Raw genomic sequence first — 19,290 nt, forward strand, 5'->3', positions numbered from 1 at the left:
GGTAACTGGTGGCAATCATGTAGGGTTCAGCACTAGATCACAAAATGTGCTTTGCAGCTAAAGGTTTTGTTCCAGCCTTGGCCTGTACTTCATTACATTTATATGTTCCCTGCTGCAAATTTGTAAAAACACAGCTCTCAAAATGAAATTAGAAATATGAAATCCTCTGTGTTTTATTTCTTCATTCCTGCTTACTAGTGTTGTATCGTGTTTTGAAATGCCTGAGTACATTATAGAGATATATTTTTCTTTCATTCCTTTGGACATTCACTATTTCCTGTGTCTGCAAGGCAGGGCAAGGAACACATGAAAAATGACTCCCTTTATAAAACCACATCACTCCAGTTCACTCTTTCCCATGCATGTCTGACATCCTTGTACATGTTCACACCCCATGCCCTGAAAGCTTCTTTACACCATCCTTGCATCTCGAATTTGGACTCCCCCTTCTTGTCTTCTTTCCCTTCTGACACATGTACCTTCTTAGTCAGCCTCTCCTTGCCTATCTTTTCATGAATCCCAACTCTTTCAGCACACCCTCTTCAACTCTCTCAAACATACTGTTCTTACTACCATACCTCTCATACACCATTATTTCGTATGCAATCATCCCTCCTCACACTGGTTATTGTCCTCAGGCACTTAATTTCCAGCACAGCTCTCTTATGTATCTTATTATCTGTGTCCCATGTCTTTAACCACACAGACAGTGACTTCTCTTTCCACATACTCCTCAGTGTACCCTGGACCTTAGCTCCCTCAATCACACTATGGCTTGCTTCAGTTACTTTGGTTCTATTTACTGTCATGTTCATTCCCAATTATCTAAAACACCACTTCTTCCAGGTTCTTTTCACATAAACTCATACTCCAGCCAAACTTTTTATCTTCCCTGCTAAGTTTAATAGCTTTACCTTTATCACATTAATTCTCAACTCCCTCCTCTCGCACACACTTCCTAATTCAGACTCTAGCTTCTGCAATTTCATACTTGAACCTGCTACTTGAGCTGGGTCCTCAACAAATAGCAAATGATTCACCTACATTCCCCCCATCCCCCACCAGACTCTCCAGTACCCTTGCATTGTACCTCACTCACCACACCATCCATAAAGAGGTTAAACACCTGACATTACACACACTTGCCATAGACCCACCTTCACCTGGAACCACTCACTCTCTTCCACATTGCACACATGCCTTACACTCTTGATAGAACTAGTGGCTTCCTACACGCAGCATAAATTCATTACACTTTCCACAAAGCATCTCTCTCAACTCTATCAAGTGTTTTCTCCAGATCCATAAATGCCTCATACAAATTTTTTATTTCTCAAATAAATTCTTCAAGCAAACGTCTGGTCCATACATCCTTAACCACCCTTGAAGCCAAATTACTCCTCCCCAATCTAATTCTCTGTTCATGCCACCACTTTCTCGATCACCATTCTCCCATACAATTTGCCAGGTATGCTCATTGAACTTAAAAATATGCTTTGAATATTCATTTTTGTCCCATATGCCTTTATACAATGGCATTGAAAATCGTAATGAACTAATCAACATTTTCACCTTTCTTGAGATACTGCAAAGTAATCCCATCCATCTCAGCCACTCCGATATGTTTCGTACACAAGGCTTTCATCACCCTTTATCTTTTCACAAAATTTGTCACACTGCTTTTGTTTTGTAAACCTCCACATTCCAAACACCGAAAATCTGCCACCCTGTCATATAACAAATTGAAACATCTTTCAAAAATACTCCATCTCCTCTTCACCTATTTGGCTTAATACTTCTCAATTCTCGCCCATTCCCTAAGTTTCACTGTACCCTTACCTTTTGCCATTCTTCATGCAATCTCTCTTGATGTCTCAAAAAAAAAAAAAAAAAATCCTCGTTTCTGGGCTCACCCACTTTCATTTCCTCTTCATACAACAACTTGCAGCCCTTCTCAGCAAATTCACATCAAAAAATCTTTCTGTAGCACATCACTCAGGACATTCAGTTATCCAACATTGCACACTCACATTAACCTCACTTATTCACATACTTCTGTATGCCTTTTTTTAAATCAGATATACCCAATCAAGTCTTTTTTTTTCAGCACACTTCACAAGCTGGTCACCATTTTGATTTAGAGGGAAAATGCCATATTAACAACTCATGCCTTCAAATCATCCAACATTATTTCTCAGTAACTCACATCATAGAAATATCAATATTTTGTGGTTACAGATCATGGCTGCTCATTGCAAAAAACAAAAGGTAGTGGATGTGTGGGAAATGAAATACCTGAGGACAATAGGCGTTTTGAATAGGGTTAATCATATAAGGGAGGACAAAAAGTAATGGGCAGTAATAAGTGCAGGGTGATGAGAGTGCTGATGAGGGGGTACTGTAATGGTTTGAATATATTGAGAGGATGAGTAAAAGACTGACAAAGAACTGTCAGAAATGGAGGGAGCAAGAGCAAAGGGAAGACTGAATGGGAAAGGTGAAGTGACAAAGTTTTTGAGGTGATGGGCCTTAAGCATTTAGGAGGGTGAAAATGCTGGGAAAGAGTAAGTTGGAGTAATATGATGGGGGCAATGTGGCTGAACCAGGGCATAAAAAAGCATCTGGGGGAGACCAGGAAATAGTATCTAGAATTCGGCTATGGATGTAGGGCTCAGGTTTTGGTGCATCATTAATGAAAGTTAGAGGTATGTATGAAAGTAAGACCATTGTTCGTATATTTCTGATATTACACTGTGAAGGTGGGAAATGATCAAGTCAAAAAAGAATCCTGATGTATGCATTTTTGTATTATGAATTATTGCTGTGATAAAACACATCAAGAAGCATTTTCCAAGGATGACTTGACAAGCAAGCATTGAATGCCATTGCTATAAATTTTTATGTTAACAGGCAAGAAAAAAAAGGGGAGGGGGTGACTGTATGTTCAATATCATGCAGGAATGTGGCATAGTTATGTCAGTTTTCTGTGACATCAAAGGCAGACCCTTTGTGCTCCTGTAAGTGCCTGGTATTTCAGCCATGACTACTTCATTCATAGACTTTTGCATGTCCATTTTCAGCTGAGGTTTTAAGATGTGGGTAAGGCAGTCCATGACAAGCAACTTTGTGCCATTAGTTCCTCAGTGTTGGATGTAAAAATCCTGAATGATACTGTGTGCCGTAGGGCCAAGCTGAGTATTAAGAATGTCAGCATGAGTTCTGATAGCTGGCAGCACTGGTTTCATTTGGCAAAGCATTTCAAACAAGGAAATCTTTTGGGATGATAAGGTGTCATTCACGAACATTGAACCTTTGAAGGCTGAGCTTAATGACTTTAGGCAAGATTTGTAGTTCTTCAACTGCCTGCCAGACATGCAACACAGGCGAGACTGGATTCATATGGAAGACACTGCCAAAAAACATCCAGGTTTCTAAGTATGAAAACAACAAACTTCGGCAGAAAACAGCCTTTATCTTGCTCCGTGACAATGTAGAAGGAACGTCAAGATATAATGTATTGTAATAGCTTGACATAGTCTTTGTTCCCCAATTGAAAAACCTCAAAGTAACAAGATGGGCATCAACGGTAGGGAACGGGTTGAAGTCCTCTTTGTTGACAATACCCCTGCACAACTCTCCACTGACATCCTCTGTAGCAGGATCAAGACCATGTAGCTACCAAGAAATACTATGTATGTCATTCAGCGTACAGAGCAGGACATCATCCTTGCTTACAAGGGCTTCACATAAGATGCTACAAGAGCGACGTGTGTTGGAGAAACTAAAGAACCAGGAAGACAACATGGCTGTAAGGTAATTTGTCTGCTTACAAAACTGCACACTTTAAGATGACTGGGCAGTTTTAGGACCAGCTGCGATTACGATTAAGACTAGGCAGCTGGCAGAAAAATTACACCCAGTTCATAAGGTTTGTACAGTAAGATAAGTGCTTGCTGCTGCACGTAACGCAGAAGGGGGCTTCTAGGGTGGGGAGAATGATGGTTGGGCATGGATGAAAATGGCTGGCCACCATCAGGAGACAGATATCGAGATGACAAATATCTTGGAACTGGATGCCGAGGAAAATGCAGATCTGAATAGTCTAGGTTCCCTGGTTCCAAGGCTTCATAAGGCTTCAGACGAAAAGTACATAGCTTACTGTGATCGTCTTAGGCAACTGTGTACCACTGGTCAAGGACATTTAGGATATAAGATATGACTGGGTGACATCGCGCCACAACCACTTAAAGATCATGGTACCCCATTCCACAAATCAAGACAGTTCAAGTCATCATACCAATAAAGAGCTTTGTCTCCCCAAATCAGCAGTGTCGATCTTTATAGAACCGGTTTCTCTAGTACAAAACTTGACCGACATCTGATTGACAGAGAACATGCTTACCTGCTAACGAAGCCTCCACACTGACAACCAAGCTCCTAGAGTTATCTTCGAGGCTCGCCCAAGCTCTCATTAGAGCTACTCTACACAATGAAAGGAGCGAGGCCATCCCTTGCACACTCAGACGTTCTCACAACCACTGACAGTAAGTATTCAGTCTGTCTGTCCTGATGAGTTCAAGATTACATATTTCTAGTTTTACTCAGTTTTCTATACTTGCATTTTGTTCCCTCTCGCGAAGACCTTAAGAGGTTGCCGGAAATTTCATGTCCAAACTGGCCTTAGCATGAAGCATTAATTCTGTTTCACAGAAACAAATCCTATAGTTTCTAGCTAACTGAAGCGTGGCATAGAACAGAACTCACAGGAAGCAATGTAATGATATTTCCTCTCATCTCTAACAACAGCACACACTAAAAACTAATTTTAAGAAATTGAATTGACCTTTTGAGATGATTATTTTTACATTTGGTTCTGATGAATAAATAAAAAAAAAAAAACCTACAATCCTAAGGAAAATTAATACGTGATACCTCTCGGTAAGGTACTTCTTCGTCAGGGACGTCAGTAGCAGGCGACCACGCTGAATCCTGGGAACCATATGGTATAAACCCACTCTAACAACACATTGGTTATGGTGGCTCTAGCTTTTTGATACCTTCCATTACATAAGCCCCAGAACATAGTGCTTTAATCCCCTGAGGTAAAATCAAGCAGTATATCATGCCCAACAGACCTGATGAAGAAATATGTCTATCGTAGGACAAGAAAGAATATGAAAAAAAAATGTTTAGCGTTCTGTAAAACTTGTACCGAACCTTTGAACATCGAACGCATTTTGCTTGCAAGATTAGCAAATTATTGCAGGCACGGAGATGTTGCAGAACGTAGTCAAGCGACTGCGTGAATGAGAAATGCCTAATCGTATTGGTTCTCGTTTAGAATTTAGTTTCTCACGTCAGGTCGTCCTGTGACAGGGAAAATGAATGCCGATAAGGAGTGGCTGATAAGATCTCGTCATGGAAAAACTTTAATTCTATTAAGCCTCGGAAAATCTAATTTCAACGCAAGAGATCTGTTGTATGTATATTAGCTTGCCTATTCAAAGTCGTAAACTCAGGAATAGTGAAGTTCATTTCGTATAGTCTTGGAGCAGCTTCTTAAACTGAAATAATAGGCTTAAAGCATTTTTATGAATCATAATCACAGAAGCAGTTCTTTTCTGTCGCTATGCGATATATTCCATTTTCTTCCTTCTATTACAAACAGCCATTATCGATAACTGACTTGCGACAGGGCATAATTCATTCAACCACATGGACATTGAACGTATTTGAAATATGTAGCTAGTTTGTTACGTATAGTTTTCACTATTTTTCGGTTTTACAAAATTGATAACACTTGCCATAAATTACGTTGATAATCTCACTTCGTGTGATTCGTTTAACACTTCGCCATATCACGAGGCTGTATATGCTTTTTAATATATTCATCTTTGATTGAAATCCGTATGTCATTCAGTTGCCAAAATAAGATTCAGTTGCCAAAATAAGAGGGGAATGAGGCCAGGCGTTACACAGTTTCACGTCAGTGCCATAGTGACGTCACACGCCTACGCTCTCCCGTTGCTATGGTAGCGAGAATCAATAGACTGCGCCATTTCATTTACAACACGTAGTTCTACTTCGTTTATCCATGTGAAGATTATTTATGTAGTTTTATAATCATAGGATTGAAGAGTATTCGGTACATGACGGAAAAATCGAATTTACAGGACGTTTAGAGCGAGGAAGTTGTGCGCTTGCGCGAGACGATCAAGGGAGGAGTGAGAGGAGCGCAAGTCTGACCCCGCAGATAACAACAGACAAGAACACAGGTGAGTGTTTTATCCTCTCACTTAAGACTCAGCCGATATATTTGGTCCATGGTGGTGAATCTGGATGTGTAACTGTATCTGAAAGCAAGTCAGTGTAAAACATAAGATAATTCTTCCTCGTAACAGTGTTTTGTGTATTGGTATGAGCAAATCACGACTCCTCTGGTAATTTGTAAACATATATTACCTGTTGAATTGCAAGGCAATGAATTAAGGCCAAGGGTAGTGGAGTGGTGAAACAAATTAGACAGTGGATTGTAAACAATTATTTATGTACATCTAGTGTGATTACAGCCACATGTTTCTCATTTAAACTTAACAGCCATCCATATGCTTTGGCCTTATCACGATGCCAGCTTATTTTTTGGAAACTGATTATGCCCAAGAATAATTTTCTTTGCAGGGTAATTTAAAACGGTGGATAGTAATATGATACGTAATACTTGAGAAAATGCACTGTATGTGACGATCGACTCAACGATTTGTCTATTCTGTGAAAGTATAGTATTCGCTGTATTTGGTGTAGGTGTTGTTTTGTTAACCATATTGCATGTGAATTAATTTGTTTGGCAAGCAGCAATGCAGAATGCGGTTGCTTTATTGGCGAGTGTAGTTAAATGGTTTATTTGAGTGGTGTAACTGAGAGTGGCACGGAAACGGGTTTAACAGAAGGGCTTTATTGGTTATAAGGTACGTAAGGTGAAATAGCCTATTGGAGATTCAGGATTATAGTGGAAAAGGGGACGTCAATTGAAGCAGGTTGAGAAATAAGAGATATTCCGGGCACTGGAGCCTCAGTGCTGGTGATGGTGGATGTCAGAGATAAGGCACCACAAGTAAACCTGCCAGGGAGATATAACGTGTCACGTAGGGGACTATTGCTGACGAAAGACGCGCCCTAAAGTCACATGGCTAAGACTTCAGGCGCTGGAGTGATACACTTGTATAGAGCGAGTCAACTGACTGCCTTTCAGCGGTGATACCCTGTGTTAAGAGGCAGGAGGGTCAGGTCATGAAGGTGGCCTTGGAGAAGGTATTCCCGGAGGGAATTGGAGCGATATTGGGAAACCTCCCAGTGTCCCTTCACTTTAAACTCCATGTTTAAGGGCAAGCATATCTCAAATATGGACAGTGTGCTGGCCTTCGTAAAGGCGAGGCACAACATGAAGCAAAGTACACTGCATTACCTTTGTCTGTCGGATTCAAGGTGAAAGTAAACGTATGTAATGTGATGTCAGTAATGTGGTGAGAAAGTGTGTAGGGAGGGGCATTTGTGTATCGTTAGAAATACCATGCTTAGATATATCCTATGATTATCAGATAATCAAAATGCACTGATACATCATAAGTCAAAGAAAATTTAGACCTTTTGTAAACACATAGTGGTATGAGACCATCGGTGTTAGAAGGGTCAAAACATTTAAGTAAAATCACTCAAGTTTCAAAGGCTCGTGGCCATAAAGATTAAAGTAGCACCCAAGATGTACTTATGGAGTAGAGCACCCAGGACGTATCTTTGTTGTCGAGTAATGAAGATAACGACTAGGACAGGTCTGGCTCGTCTGTGTCAGCCGTTCTCAGGTTCCCTTGATGTTGGCAGCATTAAATTAGACCCAGTGTCACGGATGTCATGTCACATGACAGCCAGCGGCCTCGCAAGGAGGTTACGGTTGCTCGCGGCTGTCGTTCGTTTCAGAATAAAGATGAAACCCAGAAATAGAGTCGAAGAACAAGGACGTTCTTTGAATAAATCTCTTAGTTCAAACGAAGACTTTGCATTGTAGAAGGTGGTGAGGTTAATCGTATATGGCTGCTATATTTCCCCCTCTACGAAAACAGCTTTTTATTTTTCTTCTTTCCGGATTTTCGAGTTAGATACCACAATTCAGTCATCTATTGAGGAAGCGGCTGGATTTAGCATCTGGTAAAAGAATGAATGAAGGCACACGAGGAAAGATCCCCATTAGATGCAGATTTCCTTTTCATGAATGGTATCAAATACTTTTCAGATATGTGTCGGTATTCGAACAGCATTTATTTGTCTTACAGAGACCAAATAATCATGACTGTGATTAGATATCATATCATGGTAGTTTGGGATGTCATGCTGTGATTAGATATCATATCATGGTAGTTTAGGATGTCATGCACGATTACAAGTTAGAAAGTAAAGTATACATGGTGCGAGTTTTTTTTTCCATTAATGTGTGTGTGTGTGTGTGTGTGTGTGTGTGTGTGTGTGTGTAGGGAGGATTATGCTTTGGCAAGCGATCTTGATTTTCCGTGACAGTTTATTGCTTCTCTGTAGTAATCTTAGATTTGCAAATGATACGCTGAATTAGTATCTACTTGTAGGTAACAATTCAAATCTTGATGAAGATGATTATAGGTGAAATTGTTGATGTGTATGTGATGTTGTGATGTGATATGATGATACTGGTGTGTGTCGCTGCTGAAGATTGTACCGTGTTAATAAATGCTGAGAGTTTGGACGGACATTACTGTGGGTGATGGTGTGGCTTATGACTGAAAGATGAGTGTGTTGGGCTTGAGTCTGTAGATAGTGAGTGTGTTGTAGCAGTAGGGAATGGGATGCTGAGTACGTGGCTTTAGTAAGTAAGAGATATCATCATGGAGCTTCAGATAACCATGGTTACGGTTTTTTTTTTCCAGGTATGAGGATTGCGTGGGCGGCGGTGTGTGTAGCGGTGTTTGTGGCAGCAGCACCAGCTCTCTCTGCTACCGTCCCGTCTGTGAGTAGCCCCTGAACTTTTGTCTTCCACGACAGTTTTACCGCCATATGTGCTAGATTTTGGTCATTCGTTTTTGTTAGGCATTTTCCTTGGTTTATTTTATTATTATACAGTATTTGCATGCTTAATGAGAGTGATAAGTCATACATTTAAGGACAAATGTAAACCTTGTAAATACTCAGACTTCTTAAGAACATTGTCAAGACCTTCAACATTAGTTGCACAATTGAACTCATATTTCTGTGTATGATACCTGAACTCAGAGATAACATGATTTTTAGGTACATTACATAATTAATCAATGGAATATTGATATTTTGTTTGGTCCTCATTGCATATTAGCTTAATTATGTTTCAAGTGTCAGTGTAATTGACTGCTCTTCTCTGTTGACCTAGCTACTGACGACAGAGGAAGAATATTGGTCAAAAACTTGATTTCATGATTATAATGTACGATACGTACACTCTGATTATTAAGATAAAGGACTTTAGACGGACAGTATGATAGAACTAAATTAGCTCCAGAGTTTTACGCTTGTACTTTGATAAACTCCGAAAATAGATACTGTACTGCATATCTTGATTTTTCCCCAATGGTGAAAGCAACTTGAACTGTGGAAAAGCGTCAGACTTTATTGATAACGTGAATTGCGAATGTCTATGACTACCCTTGGAGGTGAGAACATGTTTACCAGTAAACCGTTAGTGTCCTCCAACTTCCGTTAGGAAGCTGTTCTTTGTGTTGATATGCAATGAGTGACTTACAACCATGTCATCTACAGCGACTGAGTACTTGAGTCCGCTGTACTTTGAAAGATTGTGGATGGTGGCTTGAATATTCCAAAATCATATTACAGTTCAGATGTCAAGACATGACAAATTGAATTTGTATCAGTGCACTGAGAAACAGGAAGGAGACAATATTCCCGTATCTTTTCAGATCTTTCTTTTTCTGGCCTAAAGAATGTGGCATAATGAAAAAATGTCGGAATGAAGGTTTTCATTTGACATTATACAACAACAAACGTTGCAGCAGTTTAATAAGCAACAGCCTGAAGCCCGTGTGTTTTGTACTCTGTTCAGCAACCACAAAAAAATGTGTATACGACAGAAACTAAGGGATTAGGGTTGTCTTCATCTATAGTAGATATTATTCAGAGACGGGTAAAACTAAAAGGAAATTCGCTTTCTTATGTCGAAGTAACATTGCTATTTTCCATTTCCTTTCATATTTTAATTGAGCTTTAAGGCCTTATCCACTCTTGGACTTCAATGAAAATAAATCCATTCGGGCTTAAAGAAATGAATTTAAAGATTTAACAAGTAGTGAAGTTAGTAAACTGATGGTGTGTGTGTGTACGCAGGGAGAGAAGGAGGCAGAGTTCCAGTGGAAGCATCACAACAACCAGGAGGTGGAGGAGGTGCTGCGGGTCGTGGCCAGCCGGTGCAAGGATGTGGCCCGCTTGTACGCCCTCAGCGAGCCCTCCGTCAGGAACGTACCGCTCTGGGCCATAGAGTTCTCTGACAACCCCGGCCAACATGAACTATGTAAGATTTATTTCCTTCTGTCATTGTTTAATTCTGAAGCTTAAGATCTCTGTCGATGATAGTTGATTCATAGAAAACTCATTTAAGCGTACATGAAATGGCTGAGGCTTAGAGATTAGCTGTGATTATTGTGGAAATCCCAAGTTAAATGTTTCTTAAACTCGGAATATTATAGCATCAGTAGACTTATCGGTGATATGTAGCTTTTAACCAAATGCAGAGTACCTTTACTGTTGTCAGTGTGAGGCTCTCGTACTCGCTGGTAATTTTTCTCAATCGTGTTACGTTAGGTCCTCGCTATGTACGGTGCTTTGTCCTTGGTTATGTTTACATATGATCCTTAAACGTTAGAAATTTCTTTGTGCGGGCCTTTAAATTTCATGCAAAATTTTCCTTACATGTATATAAACAATATTGTGGTGAAATCTCATGACTTTTGGTATATGAATATATTCTCAGGTGTCTAATTCTAAGAACTTTAACAATTAAGTACAGTGTTGATGAAATTTGGGTTGATATAGAGATTGATCAGATGTATATTGTCGGTTTTAGCTTATATTAACTATTGAGCTTGGGGAATACATATTTCTAATGAATTTCTTGTTCTTGTCTTTTTTTTTACAAATAAATTCGAATAGCTGTCGAAATTTCATATTGCAGATAAGTTAGTGCATTTCTCATTATTAATCATATGCATATTCAACTTAGACTTATTATGAAGGAGGTTCATTATGAAGAGCTATGTTTTATTCTAGTTTTCTTCCACTGCCAAGAACATCAGCTTCTGTTGGGAAGCACTTAGCTACGTAGCTCGCGAGAGTTTATGGAGGTGCTATAGGTTTAACCATAAACAATTAAACTATATTGTAGAGTGTATGTGAATCTTACGTCCTTTTTGCCCCATAAAGTGTTCATTAACAACTTTTGAGGACAACTTTACACTAGAATCAGAAATGCACAGAACGAATTTGGTTTTAGATTGATTTTATATAACACACATTGTCTGTGAAGATTACCGGTAATTGTGAAGATTAACTGTAATTATGAAGAGTATCAGGAATGGTTAGGTATGGTAGACAGTAACTGGCCAGTGATTAGTTTTTTGCTTCCACAGTGGAGCCGGAGTTCAAATATGTGGCCAACATGCACGGGAATGAGGTGTTGGGCCGGGAGCTGCTGCTGGGTCTGGCACACCACCTCTGTAAATCGTGGCTCAGGGGTGATCCTGACATCCGCGACCTCCTCTCCACTACAAGGATTCACCTCCTCCCCTCTATGAACCCCGACGGGTGGCAGCTGGCGACAGACACTGTGAGTTTTGAGGAGGGTCGTCGGACAGGTTCCTCTCATTGTGCATAATCGGTACATCTTCCTACAGGAACTCGGCTGCCCTGATAATCTCATTCTGACATATGCTTTTCATACTTTAGACGTAAACTTATTATCCCATGACCTTCACTCTCACGCACTTAACCCCTGCACCCTCTGGCATTTATGCCGGTAATACATCCCTTCACTCTTCATCATCTTAGTTCATGCATGGTCATACCCACTCACGTGTACATTGTGGCCGCCATGGACATTTCGGACAGTGGGTTTCGTGTCATGTTAGTATGCCCAGACTTAATTGTCCTCATTTACAGGGGACATTTACAGAATAAGAATATATTTTATTTTTTCTTGTACGTGACCCAGCTAACGTGCTTATTGCGCACGGTCGCCGGTGTCAAACTTCTACACTTTAAGTCGCTCTACTAAAGAGAATGTAGCCTTTATGATGAAATTTGTCGACAACCTTCCTTGATTTCCATATTCCAGCTTATTTTACTAACTGAATGTTGTGGTGAATCAGGTTACCTGTAGTTTGAGAAATAACAAATGACTCTCGACCTCCAGGGTGCACGGGACTACTTGACAGGTCGTGAGAACAACAACAGCGTGGACCTCAACCGGGATTTCCCTGACCTGGACCGCATTATGTATAGCAACGAGGCCAGACATATCCAGCACAACAACCACCTCATGAATCAGCTCCGCGGCTTGGACCACCAGGTACTGTTCAGAATCTCAGTTGGACCATGAATTGTCATATAGTGGTGGACCATGAGGTACAGTCGTGAGGCAGAGATACTCCCCCCCCCCCCACGCACACCCAAACATACACTGAGTACAGTATATTGAACACTAGGTATTGATTTAGCACCATGTGTTCCAAAACTTTGGTGGCTCTTGAATTACCAAGTATTATAATGGGCCTCTCTGCTGGACCGGCTTCCACTAAGGTCTGTCAAAGATTTACCAAGTATTGTAATGGGCCTCCCTGCCGGACCGGCTTCCACTAAGGTCTGTCAAAGATTGACCATAACATACTGTTAAATTTCTTGAAGCTCTTCTATAGACCACTTGTTATGGTCACTTTTTGTGGTGAATTAAGGACCATGATTACTGTTAATAGCAGGACCTTTCATTTTTTGTAATGTATTACCCCAGATTTGGCAATTCATACCGTTTATGACCCCTAAATAACCATCGGTACACTTGATAGAAGACTAGCTTGCAGACTGATCTCATTACCCCTAGGTTGGGAAGTCCTGGTTTAGAGTGTATAGAATAGATGATTTACCATCTGACACTGTCACTTATGTTTCTGTATGAAGCTGTCAAAAGGATTGTAGGTTACTGAATATTGTCTTAGTTTACTATATGAAGCTGTCACAAGGGTTATAGGTTATGAGGTATTTTCTTAGATTACTGTAGGAAGCTATCACAAGGATTGTAGCTTCACAAGGATTGTAAGTTAATGGCTATTGTCTTAGGTAGACCATGGGCTGCTATGTAATCAGTTGAGATTAGCTTTAGTCCATCAAGTGCAATTTTATCTTTTAAAGTAGACCATAAACTACTCCCTAATGCCATTGGTATATGATGAAGACCAGATGTCACTTAAGGTGTACCGTGTAAGGGGCAGGTACTCAGGTTGTTTGTTTAGCACCAAGTGAACATTCAATCTATGTTGTCTATTAACAGATTCATGTTTAGACAACAACTATTTCGGTCTCTGGTACCTTTTTTTCTGCTGACGTTAGTAGCTTCAAGCTCACTGACTTTCCTTTCCCACACTCTCCCAACAGCCACAGCCAGAGACTTTGGCCGTCATGAAGTGGATCATGAGCACACCTTTTGTACTGTCTGCCAACATCCATGGTGGGGACCTTGTGGCAAACTATCCATATGATGCCTCACGCTCTGGGGCTGTACAGGAGTATGCACACAGTCCTGATGATGAAACCTTCAGGTGGGTGCTGCCTTGTGTTGCTCATTACATTATTTCTTTTTTTGCTCCTTATGTGTACATATCAGGAGCAAATTGTCATCTTTATTTTTTCATCACGTTCTTTCATCATTAGATCTATTTAACTTCATGTTCTTTCTACCCATCACTGGTATGTTTCCTCTGTACATCCACAGTTTTTGAACATGTATCCATGTTTCTCAAGGTACACATACTCTTGTTCTCAGATTGATAGGTATGACCATGCATGAAAATGTTATTATGAATTTGTTACTGTACTTACATTTGAAACTGAAAGTTAACTGCATTTTAAAGTATGACTATTTAGGTTTTCTGATGAGGAAAATATTTCAGCAAAATGGCATATTGTGTACATTAATTTTTGTTTTGATTTTACTCATTTTATAAACACTTGAAAGAAAGTTTAGCCATAGCAAAACACTGGTTGATAATTTGCACTGAAACTGTTTGCAGTGAATGGGCAGAGCATAACCTTTGTCATGAGTGTCTGCTAATCCTGTGTGTTCATCTGTTTGTTACTAGTGATGTGTTGTTGACATATTTTGGATTGTCCTACAGACACCTGGCAACCGTATATGCCAGTCGCCACCCACGCATGTCAGACCCACACCACCCACCATGCACTCCTGGTGATATTTCCTTTGGTCCAGATGGTGGCGTTACCAATGGTGCTGCATGGTACAGTGTAAGTGGAGGTACGTGTTCAACTTTTTCCTGAGATGTCTTCCTCTAGTCTCCCTCTCTCAATCCTTTGGAGATATATCATGTTCCTCTGTCTCTTTATTTCAATGTATTGCCCTCTTCCTTGTGTGGGACGATATAGTCAGACATATAGTGACAGTCTTACAGTTCCAGTGAAAGATTCATATTGTTTTATTTCATTATATCAGTGAATGTTTATTTATAAAGAAATTGAAAGAAAAAAAAAACATAAGGCCTATCATCCCCAGGTATGCAAGACTTCAATTACCTTTCGTCAAATGATCTAGAGGTGACACTTGAGGTGGGCTGTGACAAGTACCCATCAGCCTCATCCCTCCAGCAGGAGTGGTTGGACAACAAAGATGCCTTGATGGAATACATGTGGCAGGTTAGGCCTCTTGACATTTTTCAGTCTTTTTCAATAACAGTCGACAATTTCCAAACCAACTGCCTCCCAGCTCTGTCACATCTGACTATCAGGCCTCTCTTTCACCACTCTCTGATGGCTACCCTCCTACTATTAGGTATTTCTATATATCTAATAGAGTGATTCTCCAAGTATTACTTGCTTTGCATTGTAGCTTCAGTTGGTTTCCTCATTTGTAAGGTAAGTATGACTCCACCTGTAATATTCCAATTACTTCATTGCCAAAAGACCACATTAGGCCTCAGTTTTAAGGCTGTGAAACCAGTTTAGTACATATAATGTTTTGCCAGAGTTATTAGTTTTAATTTTATATTTTCCTTTGTGCATGTGTATTCAGTTTATTCTTGATATTACTGTCTGCTGACTAAGTTACTTTTGTACCTTTAAATGTTCCTGGTTCTGTGTATAACATGGGTTTTCCTCCATGGCAGATACACACAGGCGTGAAGGGTATCGTGCGGGACTCTGTAACGGGGCAAGGCATCCCCAGTGCTGTCATCCACGTCAAAAATGTCACTCGCATTAATGACACCCACATCAGGGATGAACACTTAAACCATGATGTTACCTCAGGTACTACCCTTTTTGCTTTACTAAAATTCATTTGCCATTTTATAATTTGATAACATTCTTATTATTCCAGTTTTGTAGGAAATTACGTATCAAATCATTGTCCTGATTTTTAGGATTATACTTAATAGAAAATGTATTCATATACGTATTCCAAATTTTCTGCACGTTGTCTGGTCCTATGGCCATCACAGACTTAGATTCTAATAGATCAAGTCAAACACTGCTTTTGATTTTGTTTCTCACAGTATTCATGTCTCTCACAGTGGTATATATCATTATTTACATCATGACTGCTGATGAATACAATTTGATAGTTAAACCTACGATGGAGTAAAAGTGTTGAAAGACTTCTGATTTAGGCATATTTTCATTGGGTAATTAACTCAGAAACTGTTTTTTTTTAAGCTAACAGTCATTACCAGTACTTGCCATAATCCTGGCATTACATACTAATGGTGGGGATGTGTGTTGCAGTGCACGATGGGGATTACTGGCGGCTACTGACACCTGGGGAGTACGAGGTATCAGCCACAGCTGAGAACTACATGCCCCTCACCCACACTGTCACTATCACCAACCCACCCCACAAGGAGGCTCTCAGAAGGGACTTCGACCTCACCCCACTCCCTGATGAGTCCATGCTCCAGCGCATACCTGTAAGTTCCAATGGTCCAACTTGGTGACATTTTATACATTATTGTCTTTTTATGTTCTTATTAATTTTTGTCATTTTCTATCTAAAGTTGCCCCCATTTCAGCTGCTCATTTTTTTGATACAGTAATTTATGTCTTTCTGGTGTTTATGCTGTCACGTTATTTATGTCCCATTACTTATGTCCTTTTCAAATGTATATGGTTATGCTGTATCAAAGCAGTTTTAATTTCATGGGTAATATCTTCATGTACGTTGACTGAGGGTGGGGAATGATGTCGTAATGTGTGGGACGGTGCATGCGAGGGAGGCATGTAGGTACAAGGACAAGTAGAGACTCTTTTGTTGTGGCCATTCCTTGATGGGAGTGGGCATCCGATATAAGATAGATAGAATCCTTGCAACTCCTTAGACCTGCACCATAACATGTGTCGGTCATTATGGCTGGATAAAGGAAATGTTTGTTTAGATGCTTGCTCTTACAGAAATAGACTTTTTTAAAATGCTCATATAAAGGTATTCATTGTGAAAAATTACACTTTGAAAACATAGTGATAACAAGGAATAATGATGAAAATGGTTAAACTTAAATGAAAGGGGTATACCAGGATAACACACACCAGTTCAAATGGAGTGAAGAATTACATATATAACATCAGTGCTTCTTAACCTCAAAGCATTCCAGTGTGTCATGGTTAGACATAGATGGCTAATGGTATGAAAAAAGGTAGTAATTTGATACTTGTCACTGAGTCATTACATCAATATGTGGGATGTGTAAGATTATAGTGAGAATGTTATAATTACAGTAGGCTGTGGCTAGGATCAAGCTGAAAACACACTTGAATTAGTGCAGAATACTCATTGGTCACATGTAGGGAAAACTATGTAGATCTCCCCTGAATTTTGATTGTACAATACAAGATGAAGGGTTTAGAATATGTGTAAGTGCAGGGCAGTGACTTCTTAGTAACAAGAAATGATGATGTAATGTTAGTGTATTTTTTTGTGTATTAAGGGGCTGTTTAATTAAGGAGATGTGTTGAGTATTTTGAAGGTTTGTTGAATGTCTTTGATGATAGAGTGGTAGATGTAGGGTGTTTTGGTCGAGGTGGTGTGTGAAGTGAGAGGGTCAGGGAGAATGGTTTGGTAAACAGAGAGGAGGTAGTGAAAGCTTTGCGGAAGGTGAAATCTTGCAAGGTGGTGGGTTTGGATGGTATTGCAGTGGAATTTATTAAAAAATGGGATGACTGTGTTGTGGACTGGTTGGTAAGGATATTTAATATATGTATGGTTCATGATGAATTGTCTGAGGATTGGCGGAATGCATGCATTGTGCCATCGTTCAGAGGCAAGGGGAATAAAGGTGTGTGTTCAAATTACAGAGGTATAAGTTTGTTGAGTATTCCTGGGAAATTATATGGGAGGGTATTAATTGAAAGGGTAAAGGCATGTACAGAGCATCAGATTGGGGAAGAGCAGTGTGGTTTCAGAAGTGGTAAAGGATGTGTGGATCAGATGTTTGCTTTGAAGAATGTATGAGAGAAATACTTAGAAAAACAGATGGATATGTTTGTAGCATTTATGGATCTGGAAAAGGCATATGATAGAGTTGATAGAGATGCTCTGTGGAAGGTGTTAAGAGTATATGGTGTGGGAGGTAAGTTGCTAGAAGTGAAAAGTTTTTACCAAGGATGTAAGGCATGTGTATGAGTAGGAAGAGAGGAAAGTGATTGGTTCCCAGTGAAGGTCGGTTTGCGGCAGGGGTACGTGATGTCTCCATAGTTGTTTAATTTGTTTGTGGATGGAGTTGTTAGGGAGGTGAATGCAAGAGTTTTGGAGAGAGGGGCAAGTATGCAGTCTGTTGTGGATGAGAGGGCTTGGGAAGTGAGTCAGTTGTTTTTCGCTGATGATGCAGCATTGATGGCTGATTCGGGTGAGAAACTGCAGAAGTTGGTGACTGAGTTTGGTAAAGTGTGTGAAAGAAAAAAGCTGAGAGTAAATGTGAATAAGAGCAAAGTTATTAGGTTCAGTAGGGTTGAGGGACAAGTCAATTGGGAGGTAAGTTTGAATGGAGAAAAACTGAAGTGAAGTGTTTTAGATGTCTGGTAATGGATTTACCAGCAGATGGTACCATGGAAGCGGAAGTGAGTCAGAGGGTGGGGGAGGGGGCAAAGGTTCTGGGAGCATTGAAGAATGTATGGAAGGCGATAATGTTATCTCGGAGAGCAAAAATGGGTTTGAAGGAGTAGTGGTTCCAACAATGTTATATAGGTGCAAGGCATGGGCTATAGATAGGGTTGTGTGGAGGAGGGTGGATGTGTTGGAAATGAAATGTTTGAGGACAATATGTAGTGTGAGGTGGTTTGATCGAGTAAGTAATGAAAGGGTAAGAGAGATGTGTGGTAACAAAGGGAGTGTGGTTGAGAGAGCAGAAGAGGGTGTATTGAATGGTTTGATGACATGTAGAGAATAAGTGAGGAAAGATTGACAAAGGTGGATATATGTGTCAGAGGTGGAGGGAACAAGAAGTAGGGGACCAAATTGGAGGTGGAAGGATGGAGTGAAAAAGATTTTGAGTGATCGGGGCCTGAACATACAGAAGGGTGAAGGCATCCAAGGAATAGAGTGAATTGGAATGACATGGTATGCCGGGGTCGACATGCTGTCAGTGGATTGAACCTGGGCATGTGAACCATGTGGGTTAAACCATAGGAAGTTATGTGGGGCCTAGATGTGGAAAGGGAGCTGTGGTTTCGGTGCATTACACATGACAGCTAGAGACTGAGTGTGAATGAATGTGACCTTTGTTGTCTTTTCCTAGTGCTGCCTTGTGCACATGCGGGGGGAAGGGGGTGCTATTTCATGTGTGGCGGGGTGGCGACAGGAATGTATGAAGGTAGCAAGTATGACTATGTACATGTGTATATGTATGTATACATCTATGTATGTATACGTTGAAATGAATAGGTATGTATATATGCGTTTGTAGGCATTCATGTATGTACATGTGTATGTGCTCGGGTTGGGCCATTCTTTCGTCTGTT

At 40.2% G+C, this 19,290-nt stretch overlaps 1 protein-coding gene across 1 annotated transcript in view; it reads left to right on the plus strand.

Moving 5' to 3' along the window:
- Positions 1-6,146: 6,146 nt before the first annotated feature.
- LOC139747160 (carboxypeptidase E-like) overlaps positions 6,147-19,290 on the plus strand; it is a 36,189-nt gene continuing 23,045 nt past the window's right edge. The window contains exons 1-10 of the mRNA XM_071659112.1: positions 6,147-6,275; positions 8,949-9,028; positions 10,393-10,576; positions 11,691-11,887; positions 12,473-12,628; positions 13,708-13,871; positions 14,448-14,584; positions 14,840-14,979; positions 15,450-15,591; positions 16,066-16,247. Coding sequence (XP_071515213.1) covers positions 8,951-9,028; positions 10,393-10,576; positions 11,691-11,887; positions 12,473-12,628; positions 13,708-13,871; positions 14,448-14,584; positions 14,840-14,979; positions 15,450-15,591; positions 16,066-16,247 — 1,380 coding nt within the window. The 5' untranslated portion in view covers positions 6,147-6,275; positions 8,949-8,950. The remainder of the gene's footprint in view (positions 6,276-8,948; positions 9,029-10,392; positions 10,577-11,690; positions 11,888-12,472; positions 12,629-13,707; positions 13,872-14,447; positions 14,585-14,839; positions 14,980-15,449; positions 15,592-16,065; positions 16,248-19,290) is intronic.

Source organism: Panulirus ornatus, chromosome 67 (assembly GCF_036320965.1).
Source record: "Panulirus ornatus isolate Po-2019 chromosome 67, ASM3632096v1, whole genome shotgun sequence".
NCBI classification, from domain to species: Eukaryota; Metazoa; Arthropoda; class Malacostraca; order Decapoda; family Palinuridae; genus Panulirus; species Panulirus ornatus.